We start from the raw sequence: 13,417 nt of genomic DNA on the forward strand, positions 1-13,417 counted from the left end.
GGGTTGGAAAAGGTGGGGAGAAGCCTCTATGGGGCCTCTCTAGGAATCTCCTGGGAGGAAACAGGGTTGGAAAAGGTGGGGAGAAGCCTCTATGGGGCCTCTCTAGGAATCTCCTGGGAGGAAACAGGGTTGGAAAAGGTGGGGAGAAGTCTCTGTGGGGCCTCTCTAGGAATCTCCTGGGAAGAAACAGGGCTGGAAAAGGTGGGGAGAACCCACTGTGGAGCCTCTCTAGTAACCTCCTGGGAGGAAGCAGGGCTGGAAAAGGTGGGGGGGAAACCTCTGTGGGGCCTCTCTAGGAATCTCCTGGGAGGAAACAGGGCTGGAAAAGGTGGGGAGAAACCTGCATGGGGCCTCTCTAGGAATCTCCTGGGAGGAAACAGGGCTGGAAAAGGTGGGGAGGAAACAGGGCTGGAAAAGGTGGGGAGGAAACAGGGCTGGAAAAGGTGGGGAGGAAACAGGGCTGGAAAAGGTGGGGAGAAACCTCCATGGGGCCTCTCTAGGAATCTCCTGGGAGGAAACAGGGCTGGAAAAGATGGGGAGAAGCCTCCGTGGGGCCTCTCTAGGAATCTCCTGGGAGGAAACAGGGCTGGAAAAGGCGGGGAGAAGTCTCTGTGGGGCCTCTCTAGTAATCTCCTGGGAGGAAACAGGGCTGGAAAAGGTGGGGAGAAGCGTCTGTGGGGCCTCTCTAGTAATCTCCTGGGAGGAAACAGGGCTGGAAAAGGTGGGGAGAAGCGTCTGTGGGGCCTCTCTAGTAATCTCCTGAGAGGAAACAGGGCCGGAAAAGGCAGAGAGAAGCCTCCGTGGGGCCTCTCTAGGAATCTCCTGGGAGGAAACAGGGCCTCCACCCTCCCTGTGGTTTCCCCAATCGCAAGCATTATTTGCTTTTACATTGATTCCTATGGGAAAAATTGCTTCTACTTACAAACTTTTCTACTTAAGAACCTGGTCACGGAACGAATTAAGTTTGTAAGTAGAGGCACCACTGTAGATGGGTAAAATCTTCATGCCAATGCCCACTACCCCATGGATCCCACCCACTGAATATATCAGAAAGTATGGTACTTGTTGAAGCAGGGGGTAGAGTGGGCTGCAGATCTTGATTGCAGAAGTCGGTCCGGCAACATTCAATGGTACGGCGTCGTAGAACAACTCGGGAATCCTACAGATGAAATGGGATACTGAAGCAGCACAGAAGCACATAGAAATGTATGCATGTATTTGTTATTATTATTTAGCGTATGATGAGAACATGGCAGAAGTGAAGTAAACACACACACTACTCTACTCTCTTCTCTTCTGCATTCTCTTCTGCTCTCTTCTTTTCTACTCTACTCTCTTCTCTTCTGCATTCTCTTCTGCTCTCTTCTTTTCTACTCTACTCTCTTCTCTTCTGCTCTCTTCTTTTCTACTCTACTCTCTTCTCTTCTGCATTCTCTTCTACTCTACTCTCTTCTATCCTCTCTTCTCTTCTGCATTCTCTTCTACTCTACTCTCTTCTACTCTACTCTCTTCTCTTTACTCTCTTCTATTCTGCATTCTCTTCTACTCTCTTCTCTTCTATACTCTCTTCTATTCTGCATTCTCTTCTCTTTTCTTCTACTCTCCTCTCTTCTCTTCTCTTCTACTCTCTTCTCTTCTGCTCTCTTCTTTTCTACTCTACTCTCTTCTCTTCTACTCTACTCTCTTCTCTTCTACATTCTCTTCTGCTCTCTTCTTTTCTACTCTCCTCTCTTCTCTCCTACTCTCCTCTCTTCTCTTCTGCATTCTCTTCTGCTTTCTTCTTTTCTACTCTCCTCTCTTCTCTTCTACTCTACTCTCTTCTCTTCTACATTCTCTTCTGCTCTCTTCTTTTCTACTCTCCTCTCTTCTCTCCTACTCTCCTCTCTTCTCTTCTGCATTCTCTTCTGCTTTCTTCTTTTCTACTCTCCTCTCTTCTCTTCTACTCTACTCTCTTCTCTTCTACATTCTCTTCTGCTCTCTTCTTTTCTACTCTCCTCTCTTCTCTCCTACTCTCCTCTCTTCTCTTCTGCATTCTCTTCTGCTTTCTTCTTTTCTACTCTCCTCTCTTCTCTTCTACTCTCTTCTCTTCTACATTCTCTTCTGCTCTCTTCTTTTCTACTCTCCTCTCTTCTCTCCTACTCTACTCTCTTCTCTTCTACATTCTCTTCTGCTCTCTTCTTTTCTACTCTCCTCTCTTCTCTCCTACTCTCCTCTCTTCTCTTCTGCTTTCTTCTTTTCTACTCTCCTCTCTTCTCTTCTACTCTACTCTCTTCTCTTCTACATTCTCTTCTACTCTCCTCACTTCTGCATTCTCTTCTACTCTCTTCTCTTCTACTCTCTTCTCTTCTGCATTCTCTTCTCTTTACTCTCTTCTATTCTGCATTCTCTTCTACTCTCTTCTCTTCTATACTCTCTTCTATTCTGCATTCTCTTCTCTTTTCTTCTACTCTCCTCTCTTCTCTTCTCTTCTGCTCTCTTCTTTTCTACTCTACTCTCTTCTCTTCTACTCTACTCTCTTCTCTTCTACATTCTCTTCTGCTCTCTTCTTTTCTACTCTCCTCTCTTCTCTCCTACTCTCCTCTCTTCTCTTCTGCATTCTCTTCTGCTTTCTTCTTTTCTACTCTCCTCTCTTCTCTTCTACTCTACTCTCTTCTCTTCTACATTCTCTTCTGCTCTCTTCTTTTCTACTCTCCTCTCTTCTCTCCTACTCTACTCTCTTCTCTTCTACATTCTCTTCTGCTCTCTTCTTTTCTACTCTCATCTCTTCTCTCCTACTCTCCTCTCTTCTGCTCTCTTCTTTTCTACTCTACTCTCTTCTATTCTGCATTCTCTTCTACTCTCTTCTCTTCTACTCTACTCTCTTCTATTCTGCATTCTCTTCTACTCTCTTCTCTTCTACTCTCTTCTCTTCTGCATTCTCTTCTCTTTACTCTCTTCTATTCTGCATTCTCTTCTACTCTCTTCTCTTCTACTCTACTCTCTTCTCTTCTGCATTCTCTTCTACTCTACTCTCTTCTCTTCTGCATCTCTTCTGCATTCTCTTCTACTCTCCTCACTTCTGCATTCTCTTCTACTCTACTTTCTCTTTACTCTCTTCTATTCTGCATTCTCTTCTATACTCTCTTCTATTCTGCATTCTCTTCTACTCTACTCTACTCTCTTCTCTTCTGCATTCTCTTCTACTCTCTTCTCTTCTGCATTCTCTTCTCTTCTACTCTCTTCTACTCTATTCTCTTCTCTTTACTCTCTTCTATTCTGCATTCTCTTCTACTCTACTCTACTCTCTTCTCTTCTGCATTCTCTTCTACTCTCTTCTCTTATGCATTCTCTTCTACTCTACTCTCTTCTACTCTATTCTCTTCTCTTTACTCTCTTCTATTCTGCATTCTCTTCTACTCTATTCTCTTCTATACTCTCTTCTCTTCTGCATTCTCTTCTCTTTTCTTCTACTCTCCTCTCTTCTCTTCTGCTTTCTTCTTTTCTACTCTCCTCTCTTCTCTTCTACTCTACTCTCTTCTCTTCTGCATTCTCTTCTACTCTCCTCACTTCTGCATTCTCTTCTACTCTCTTCTCTTCTACTCTCTTCTCTTCTGCATTCTCTTCTCTTTACTCTCTTCTATTCTGCATTCTCTTCTACTCTCTTCTCTTCTACTCTACTCTCTTCTCTTCTGCATTCTCTTCTACTCTACTCTCTTCTCTTCTGCATCTCTTCTGCATTCTCTTCTACTCTCCTCACTTCTGCATTCTCTTCTACTCTACTTTCTCTTTACTCTCTTCTATTCTGCATTCTCTACTCTACTCTCTTCTATTCTGCATTCTCTTCTACTCTCTTCTATTCTGCATTCTCTTCTACTCTCTTCTACTCTACTCTCTTCTCTTCTGCATTCTCTTCTACTCTACTCTCTTCTACTCTATTCTCTTCTCTTTACTCTCTTCTATTCTGCATTCTCTTCTCTTTACTCTCTTCTATTCTGCATTCTCTTCTACTCTCTTCTCTTCTACTCTCCTCTCTTCTCTTCTGCATTCTGTTCTACTCTACTCTCTTCTCTTCTGCATTCTCTTCTACTCTACTCTCTTCTGCATTCTCTTCTACTCTACTCTCTTCTCTTTACTCTGTTCTATTATGCATTCTCTTCTACTCTACTCTACTCTACTCTCTTCTATTCTGCATTCTCTTCTACTCTTGCAAGTTAGACCCCCACCCCTGAGCCAGCAGCTTAGGTTTTAACAAAAGCTGACACGCAGATTTATAGAAAGCGAATAGTGAACAGCTTCTCCTTCCTTATTTCTGAAAAAAACCACTTAGAGAATCAGTCGAGAAGGTACCTTGCATTGGAAGTCCGAACCCTCGTATTTCATACAGCCGGAAGAAAGGGTTTTTTCTCCGTTTTCATCTTCCTCAATGATGGCAAAACAATGTCCATTTGTTCTGAAAAACATATGAACTGGCTTCAGTTCTCCAAATACTTCGTTCAGTCAGTCTGTTCCATAAACAACGTTATTTTTTCCCCCATTCCTTCTAACAGTGAGGGTGCATGCTATTCTGATGGGAAATGAAACCAGCTGCAAATAGAAGCAGCTCAACAAGGATAGAAATAGAAATAAATTTACTTTAAAAAAAAAAAATAATTAATAAATTTTTAACAAATTTATATTAAACACACAACATAAAACAGTGCATAGTGAAATGTGCCCACCACCCAGACACACACACACTCCCCACCACCAAATCGGGGGTGTTTCTTGTATATAGTCCACTTGACCCAAGAGCAATATATCTATTTACATATTATAGAGTGATTCCAATTTATTTCTTGTAGCTTGGTCTCGGATTCTACTCATCATATATCGTCTTACCTTGTCCCACCGTCCCATCAGTTGTCCCAACTCAGTTTCATTATCCGAATTTATCCTTTTATCCATAATTTCAAATTGAATATGGTCCACCATGTACCTGTACCAATTTTGCATTGTCCATTTTGTCGCATCCTTCCAACCCAAAACTATTACCGCCTGAGCGCTTTCTATTGCTGCTTTTTTTATTTCCCTAAATTCTCCCATCGCATTGCTTTTAACTAGTACAGTAATACCCCGGTTATTGCGTCCCCGACCATTGCGAACAGGGTAATTTGCGATTTTTCAACCCGGAAGTCAAAACACCATCTGCGCATGTGTGCCCTTTTTTTCTATGGGCACGCATGCGTAGATGGCGCCCGGCAGATCAGCTGCTGGGCGGCTTCCCTGGGTCTTCCCCCTCTTGCTGGCGGGAGGGCGACCAGCGGGCATCAGCAAGGAGTTTCCCCACCGCCCACGCAAACTCCTCGCTGCCGCCCGCCCTTCGCCCGCCCACGCCGTTCATTCTCGCCGCTTTTGAGCTGAGTCCTGAAGCGAATTCGCTCCAGGACTCAGCTCGAAAGCGGCGAGAGCCAGCGCGGACAAGCCTTTCGCTGGCGCTGGCTCTCGCCGCTTTTGAGCTGAGTCCTGAAGCGAATTCGCTCCAGGACTCAGCTCGAAAGCGGCGAGAGCCAGCGCGGACAAGCCTTTCGCTGGCGCTGGCTCTCGCCGCTTTTGAGCTGAGTCCTGAAGCGAATTCGCTCCAGGACTCAGCTCGAAAGCGGCGAGAGCCAGCGCGGACAAGCCTTTCGCTGGCGCTGGCTCTCGCCGCTTTTGAGCTGAGTCCTGAAGCGAATTCGCTCCAGGACTCAGCTCGAAAGCGGCGAGAGCCAGCACCAGCGAAAGGCTTGTCCGCCGCCTGCCTGCCCGCTAGCGAGGAGCTGAAGATTGGGGGCGGCGCAGCTGTTTTAAAATGTTGCCGCCGGCATGTGGGGCTTGCCAGCACCCCCCGGACCCCCAACCCGGGTTTGGGGGGCTGCTAGGAAGCCCCCCATGCCGGCGGCGACGTTTTAAAACAGCCGCGCCGCCCCCAATCTTTGGCTCCTCGCTAGCGCTGCGGGAGTAAAAACACCATCTGCACATGCGCAGATGGTGTTTTTACTTCCGCAGCGCTACTTCGCGAAAACCCGCTCGTTGCGGGGGGTCCTGGAACGGAACCCTCGCAACGAGCGGGGGATCACTGTACTGCCATTTCCTAAGTGATTGTCCATTGTATATTTAACATTCTATTTATGTCCTCTTGCACTTTTTGCCAAAATTCCTGCACTATGGGGCATTCCCAAAACATATGCATAAACACTCCTTTATCTTGACACCCATGCCAACAATTCCCCCTGACATTCTGCTGAAAGTGTGCAAGTTGAACGGGAGTAAAATACCACTTACGTAATATTTTCCTTCTCATTTCCCTGAAATAGAAATAAATTTATTGCTCCGTTTTGTGTTAACCCCGCTCTTCTGCTCGAGTTTGTGAGACCCGAAATTGAAGTTTGAGACCCTGTAAAGAATTTTCCCTGCATATCTGAAACTTGAAATTTCATGACTTTTCATCATTTCAGGGGTTCTCTCTATGAGAATTATTTTTTGGGGGGTGGGGTCTTAGTTTTTGCTGGGCAACAAAAGTCACACTTGTGCTGTTCCCGGGTCTGTGTGACCCGAACCGAAAAGTCTTTATTTTAGGTGCTTATATTTGGTCAATTTGTAAACATCTTTCACTTGGAAACTAGGTTGAACATTTCTGCACACAATGAAATGAAAATTGAAATAATTTTATTTATTTATTTATTTATTTATTTATTTATTTATTTATTTATTTATTTATTTAGTTAGTTAGTTAGTTAGTTAGTTAGTTAGTTAGTTAGTTAGTTAGTTAGTTAGTTAGTCCAATACACAATGAGGGTTTTAGTGGGTATATATCCTAAGATTTTTATTAATATTGCTTCGTCATTGCTTATTTGACCCCTGACAATCATTAAGTGTTGTACCACATGATTCTTGACAAATGTATATTTTATTTTATGTACGCTGAGAGCATATGCACCAAAGACAAATTCCTTGTGTGTCCAATCACACTTGGCCAATAAAATTCTATTCTATTCTATTCTATTCTATTCTTTCTTCGTTGCTTATTTGACCTCTATGACAATCATTAAGTGTTGAACCACATGATTCTTGACAAATGTATATTTTATTTTATGTACGCTGAGAGCATATGCACCAAGACAAATTCCTTGTGTGTCCAATCATACTTGGCCAATAAAAAATCTATTCTATTCTATTCTATTCTATTCTATATACACATAGTAAAATACATGATGAAGGTTATAGAGGAGATACTCATAGTAAAATGTATCTAAGAAATAATAGAAAAGAAGGTATAGTAATAGAACATATCAATGAAAGAATAGAAGAAGAGATATAGGAATAGAAGAAAGGTATAGGAGATATAATTAATGCTTATATTTTTATTTTGCTCATAAAAGCCCCCACACACACACACAAACACGCCCTAAGGCTGCAAAAATATCTCCCCAAAATGAGATGGCATAAAGTTGGCTCAGTCGATTTTTCTTTCTTTCTCTTTCTTAAAAAGCAGCCCACTCAAAACATATAAGCTTGTTTTCCTACCACTGATTTGGCTATGTCTCCCCTGGTCCTTCTTTTCATCATCATCATTATTTTTATTTATTTTTTTGAAAAAAGTTTTATTAAATATTTACATTAAAATTACACAGCAAAAGACAACATATTGACGATATGTACACATAAAACAAATATGAAAAAAGGAGAGAATATAGCATATTTGGTATCATTATTTACAATTGGCACTACTCGAAGAGTAGTGTGATTTATGTGCAGCTTACGTCTAACTTACAAAGGAAAATCTTCCTTTTTACAATTGTTATACATTTCATACATAAGTACAATCTTATAATCTCCTTATCATTATATCAATCATATATCCTTTTTTCTTCAATGGTATAGTGGTGCTATAATTTGTTAATATTCGTTGATGATATTTAAATTTATTGTCTCTAAATTTGGATTTGGGGTTCCTAATTTCTTTTCATTTTATTTTATTTTATTTTAATTTATTTTTTGCAACCCAGATATACCATCTATCCCAGCTTTTGTGAAAGTCCTCCATGTCCTTATCTTGTAGTTCGTAAGTCAATTTAGTCATTTCAACTACCTGGTATATTTTAGTTATCACATTATATATCGTTGGTGTGAGTTCCTCTTTCCAGCATTGAGCATATGTAATTCTGGCTGCTATACTATTATTATTATTTATTAGATTTGTATGCCGCCCCTCTCCGCAGACTCGGGGCGGCTAACAACAACAATAAAACAATGTATAACAAATCTAATAATTTAAAAGTCACTAAAAAACCCTTATTAAAAAGCAAAAACATACACACAAACATACAATGCATAAAATGTATAGGCCTAGGGGGAGATGTCTCAATTCCCCCATGCCTGATGGCAGAGGTGGGTTTTAAGGAATTTATGAATGGCAAGGAGGGTGGGGGCAATTCTAATCTCTGAAAAGCTGGTTCCAGAGGGTCGGGGCCGCCACAGAGAAGGCTCTTCCCCTGGGTCCCACCAAACAACATTGTTTAGTCGACGGGACCCAGAGAAGGCCAACTCTGTGGGACCTAACCGGTCGCTTGGATTCGTGCGGCAGAAGGCGGTCCCGGAGATATTCTGGTCCAATGCCATGAAGGGCTTTATAGGTCATAGCCAACACTTTGAATTGTGACCGGAAACTGATCGGCAACCAATGCAGACTGCGGAGTGTTGGTGTAACATTAAACTAGCCATGCCCAGTTCCTGCAACTGCTCTTCAGATGTTTTAGCCTACAGTCCCCTAAACATCTTTGTCGCTCTTCTCTGGACTAGTAGACGGAGTTATTGTCCAAGAGAAAGACCACACGTACTGTCAGGTGCAAGGACTGAGTCAAAAGCGGGCCAGGGAGACAGAGGCGGAATTGACATTAAAACAGGCTCAATCCTCATTGGCTAATGAACAAAGTCAACCCATCCTGGATGATAGCTCTACCTATTATAGAGAATGAGTTTGACACCCCAGCTATATAGGAACGACCACTTTGTGCACCTCCAGAATTACGATGCCTTTGAAAAATGCGCTCACCAGATGGTTTCTGCATTACACAGTGCAGAATACCGGCAGAGTTGATATCAATCTGACCACTAGAGGGCAATAAAAACTCCCAAGTCTAAGATGGCCAAATGGCATCTTTTTATCTTTTACTAACTGCGCTGTTAAAAAAAACAGCAACCCTTCTAAAGCATTAAAATGTTGCATCCTGAAATTTCTGAACTACAGTGGTCCCCCGAGTTTCGCGATCTCGATCATTGCGAAACGCTATATCGCGATTTTTCAACCAGGAAGTAAAAAAACCATCTGCGCATGCGCGCCCTTTTTTCTATGGCCACGCATGCGTAGATGGCGCCGGGCAGATCAGCTGCTGGGCGGCTTCCCTGGGTCTTCCCCCTCTTGCTGGCGGGAGGGCGAGCGGCGAGCATCAGCGAGGAGTTTGCGTGGGCGGCGGGGAAACCCCAGCGCCGCTTCCCAGCTGAGTCCTGAAGCCAAACGCGGAAGTTCGCTTCAGGACTCAGCTGGGAAGCGGCGCGAGCGAACGGCGTGGGCGGGCGAAGGGCGGGCGCGCGGGCAGGCAGGCGGCGGACAAGTGGCGGGCGGACAAGCGGGGGGCGCGGCAGCAGCGAGGAGTTTGCGTGGGCGGCGGGGAAACCCCAATCTTCGGCTCCTCGCTGCCGCGGCGGAAGTAAAAACACCATCTGCGCATGCGCAGATGGTGTTTTTACTTCCGCACCGCTACTTCGCGAAAAACCGATCATCGCGAGGGGTCCTGGAACGGAACCCTCGCGATAATCGGGGGACCACTGTATTTCAAAATAAGGAAGCAATTCTTTAATGACCAACGTACAAGGAATTAAGAACTAGGGTGGGAAAATGATTCTGAAACCACTCATGCCACCAGGTCTTCCTTATGAATAGAATAGAATAGAATAGAATAGTATTTATTTATTTATTTATTTATTTATTTATTTATTTATTTATTTATTTATTTATTTGATTTGATTTGATTTGATTTGATTTGTATGCCGCCCCTCTCCGTGGACTCGGGGCGGCTAACAACAGTGGCAAAAAACAGAATGTAAAAATCCAATACTACAACAGCTAAAAAACCCTTGTTATAAAACCAATCATACATACAAACATACCATGCATCAATTGTAGAAGCCTAGGGGGAAAGATTATCTTAATTCCCCCATGCCTGACGGCAGAGGTGGGTTTTGAGGAGCATACGAAAGGCAAGGAGGGTGGGGGCTATTCTAATCTCTGGGGGGAGTTGGTTCCAGAGGGTCGGGGCCGCCACAGAGAAGGCTCTTCCCCTGGGCCCCGCCAACCGACATTGTTTAGTTGACGGGACCCGGAGAAGGCCCACTCTGTGGGACCTAACTGGTCGCTGGGATTCGTGCGGGGATTATTGGCCAAAGTGTGATTGGACACACAAGGAATTTGTCTTTGGTGCAGATGTTCTCAGTGTACATAAAAGAAAAAGATACATTTGTCAAGAATCATGAGATGCAACACTTTATGATTGTCATAGGGGGTAAAATAAGCAATGAGGAAACAATCAATATTAATAAAAATCATAAGGATACAAGCAACATGTTACAGTCATACAGTCCTAAAGTGAGAGGAAACGGGTGATAGGAAAAAAACTAGTAGTAATAGTATTTATTGCAGACTTAGTAAATAGTTTGACAGTGACAATGTCTGCCATACTTACATGCATGTGTTGTTAATGGCATTTTCTGGACAATGACCGGAACAGTAGCACTGTAGAAAAGGCATTATGTCCTCTGGGGCTACGGTCACCCCATCTTCCGGCTTCTGCTGGCCAGGATCGGTCTTTATTCCTGCCGCATGGATCATGCCGTCTCGGTTCCAGCCTGTAGGACATTCCCAAAGGAAGGAAGTTAGTCTATTCCACTGCCGGCCCATGCGCAGAGAAGTTTGAAACACTTGGGATGGCATTAGGGCCCCTAATTTGGGCTTTTCATTTCGAAAGCCCTAACCTAGGAAACACACGCTCTGACAGCAGAGGAAGAAGAACACCATGCTAGGAGGAGACTCTATGGTGGGGGAACCCGATTTCCGGTCGGCTCCAGAATTGAACAAGGGGCTTCCGGTTAGGACCTTTGTGGCTCTAAGTGTTTAAGGTTGCCGACCATAACCAATTCCTGCAACTATTCTTCCTATGTTTTAGCCTCTGCGCTCTTTCCAAAGGTTCAACATCTTTTTTTAATACAGGTAGTCCCCGGGTTACGTCGTCCCTGACGTACGACGTTTCGACAACCCGGAGACAATTTCGAAGCCACCGCTGCTGCCTCCGTTCGGGCGAAGGGATCTCCACGGTGGGTGGGGGCTTTGGAGAAGCCACGGAGATCCCCTCACCCGAACGGAGGCGGCGGCTTCAAGGAACCAACAGCCGGTCCTTCTCGGGGCTGTGTTGCTGCAGCCTCCGAGGCTGCTGCCGCTGCCGCCACTGCCGCCACCACCTCCATTCTGTCGAGGGGATCTCCGCGGTGGGCAGCCTCGTAGGCTACAGCAACGCAGCGCCGAGAAGGACCGGCTGTTGGTCCCACCGCGGAGATCCCCTCGCCCAAACGTTTAGCAGGAGGCTTCGCCGGCTGTTGGGTTCCTTGAAGAAGCCACAGCCGCCGCAGCGTAAGTCGGAATATTCATGTAAATTGGAATATTCCGACTTACACCAAACTCAGTTTACGACGGGCTGTGGGAACGGATCCCCGTCGTAAGTTGGGGACTACCGTATTGTGGCAACCAAAGATGGATGCACTATTCCAAGTGTGGCCTTACTAAGGCCTTATAAAAGCAGTACTAATGCTTCACGTGATCTTGATTCTATCCTTCCGTTAATGCAACCTACAATTTCAGCATCAGTCCATCAGCGTTTTTGGCTTCCAGAGAACCTCCGGGCGGGTGGGGGGGGGTATTTTTTATACTCCCCTGGCTCCAGGGAAGCCTTTGGAGCTTGGGGAGGGTGAATCTCCAGCCTACTAGGCCCACCACTGTTTCTGGTCTCCAGATGGCCTCTGGGGGGCAGACGAAGTTGTTTTTGCCCCCTCCAGGCATTGAATTATGGGTGTGGGCGTTCACACACGTGTGATAGCACGCACGTATGCTTTTTCAGCACCCGAGGAAAAAAAGGTTCGCCATCACTGATCCATAATACAAAACATATCCTCCTCTCCTTTATATTACTATAAAGGTTTTCCTCTGGAGTCAAAGCATTGATGCAATGACTTGTCACTCGCCTGCCAAAAAAGTGTGCGTGCATGTGTTAGCTCGCTACCACATTCATTCCCTCCTTCCCACGTACAGCCCTCTGCACGTGTACAATTCCCCCTGTCCCCGCCCGTGTGCACAGGCCTCACTGAAAGCTGGGATGATGAAAAAATGGTCAAATGGTCAAAACCAGAAGTTTGGAAAAACAGACTTCCGCTTTGCCTGTTGTGCTGTTTTTTCACACTCCGGAGCCTTCCAGGAATCTTCCTGAAGCCCCGGAGTACCAAAAACAGCACAACGGGCAAACCGGAAATCAGTTTTTCCAAACTTCTGGTTTGACCATTGGACGGGGGTTTTTTGCACTCAGGGGCTTCAGGGTGAAACAGCCTTCCCCAAGGCTGAAAATCAGCTGGCTAGCACGCACATGCATGCTGGAACTGACATAGGGCAATGCCTCATGTGCCCTCCCATATGGCTTTGTGTGCCACCTGTGACACGCGTGCTATAGGTTAGATTTATATTAGATTTATTGGATTTATATGCCGCCCCTCTCCGCAGACTCGGGGCGGCTCACAACAATAGCAAAAAAAAGTACATAGTGACAAATCCAATGCCCACCAATCCAATTACAATTTTAAGTTAAGAAATTCATAAAACAATCCCAATATATATAAAAAACAAGCACACAATCAATCAAACAGCAAAACAACATGGGCAAGGGGGAGATGTTTTAGTTCCCCCATGCCTGGCGGCAGAGGTGGGTTTTAAGGAGTTTACGAAAGGCAGGGAGGGTGGGGGCAATCCTAATCTCAGGGGGGAGCTGGTTCCAGAGGGTTGGAGCCACCACAGAGAAGGCTTTTCCCCTGGGTCTCGCCAGACGACATTGTTTAGTCGACGGGACCCGAAGAAGGCCGCTGGGATTCATGCGGCAGAAGGCGGTCCCGAAGATATTCTGGTCCGGTGCCATGAAGGGCTTTATAGGTCATAACCAACACTTTGAATTGTGACCGGAAACTGATCGGCAACCAATGCAGACTGCGGAGTGTTGGAGTAATATGGGCATACTTAGAGAAGCCCATAATTGCTCTCGCAGCTGCATTCTGCACGATCTGAAGTTCGCCATCATAGATAGATGGTGTTCTGCTTAAGTTGGGGGTTGGA

General features: G+C 45.0%; 1 protein-coding gene across 2 annotated transcripts in view; it reads right to left on the reverse strand.

Moving 5' to 3' along the window:
• BMPR1A (bone morphogenetic protein receptor type 1A) overlaps positions 1–13,417 on the reverse strand; it is a 108,269-nt gene that overhangs the window by 23,756 nt on the left and 71,096 nt on the right. For both annotated transcript variants that reach the window (XM_070752047.1, XM_070752046.1), the window contains exons 3-5: positions 10,737–10,899; positions 4,327–4,429; positions 1,063–1,159 (exon numbers count right to left, since the gene is read on the reverse strand). In XM_070752047.1, the coding sequence (XP_070608148.1) occupies positions 1,063–1,159; positions 4,327–4,429; positions 10,737–10,899 (363 nt within the window). The remainder of the gene's footprint in view (positions 1–1,062; positions 1,160–4,326; positions 4,430–10,736; positions 10,900–13,417) is intronic.

This window comes from Erythrolamprus reginae, chromosome 5 (assembly GCF_031021105.1).
Source record: "Erythrolamprus reginae isolate rEryReg1 chromosome 5, rEryReg1.hap1, whole genome shotgun sequence".
Classification (NCBI taxonomy): domain Eukaryota; kingdom Metazoa; phylum Chordata; class Lepidosauria; order Squamata; family Dipsadidae; genus Erythrolamprus; species Erythrolamprus reginae.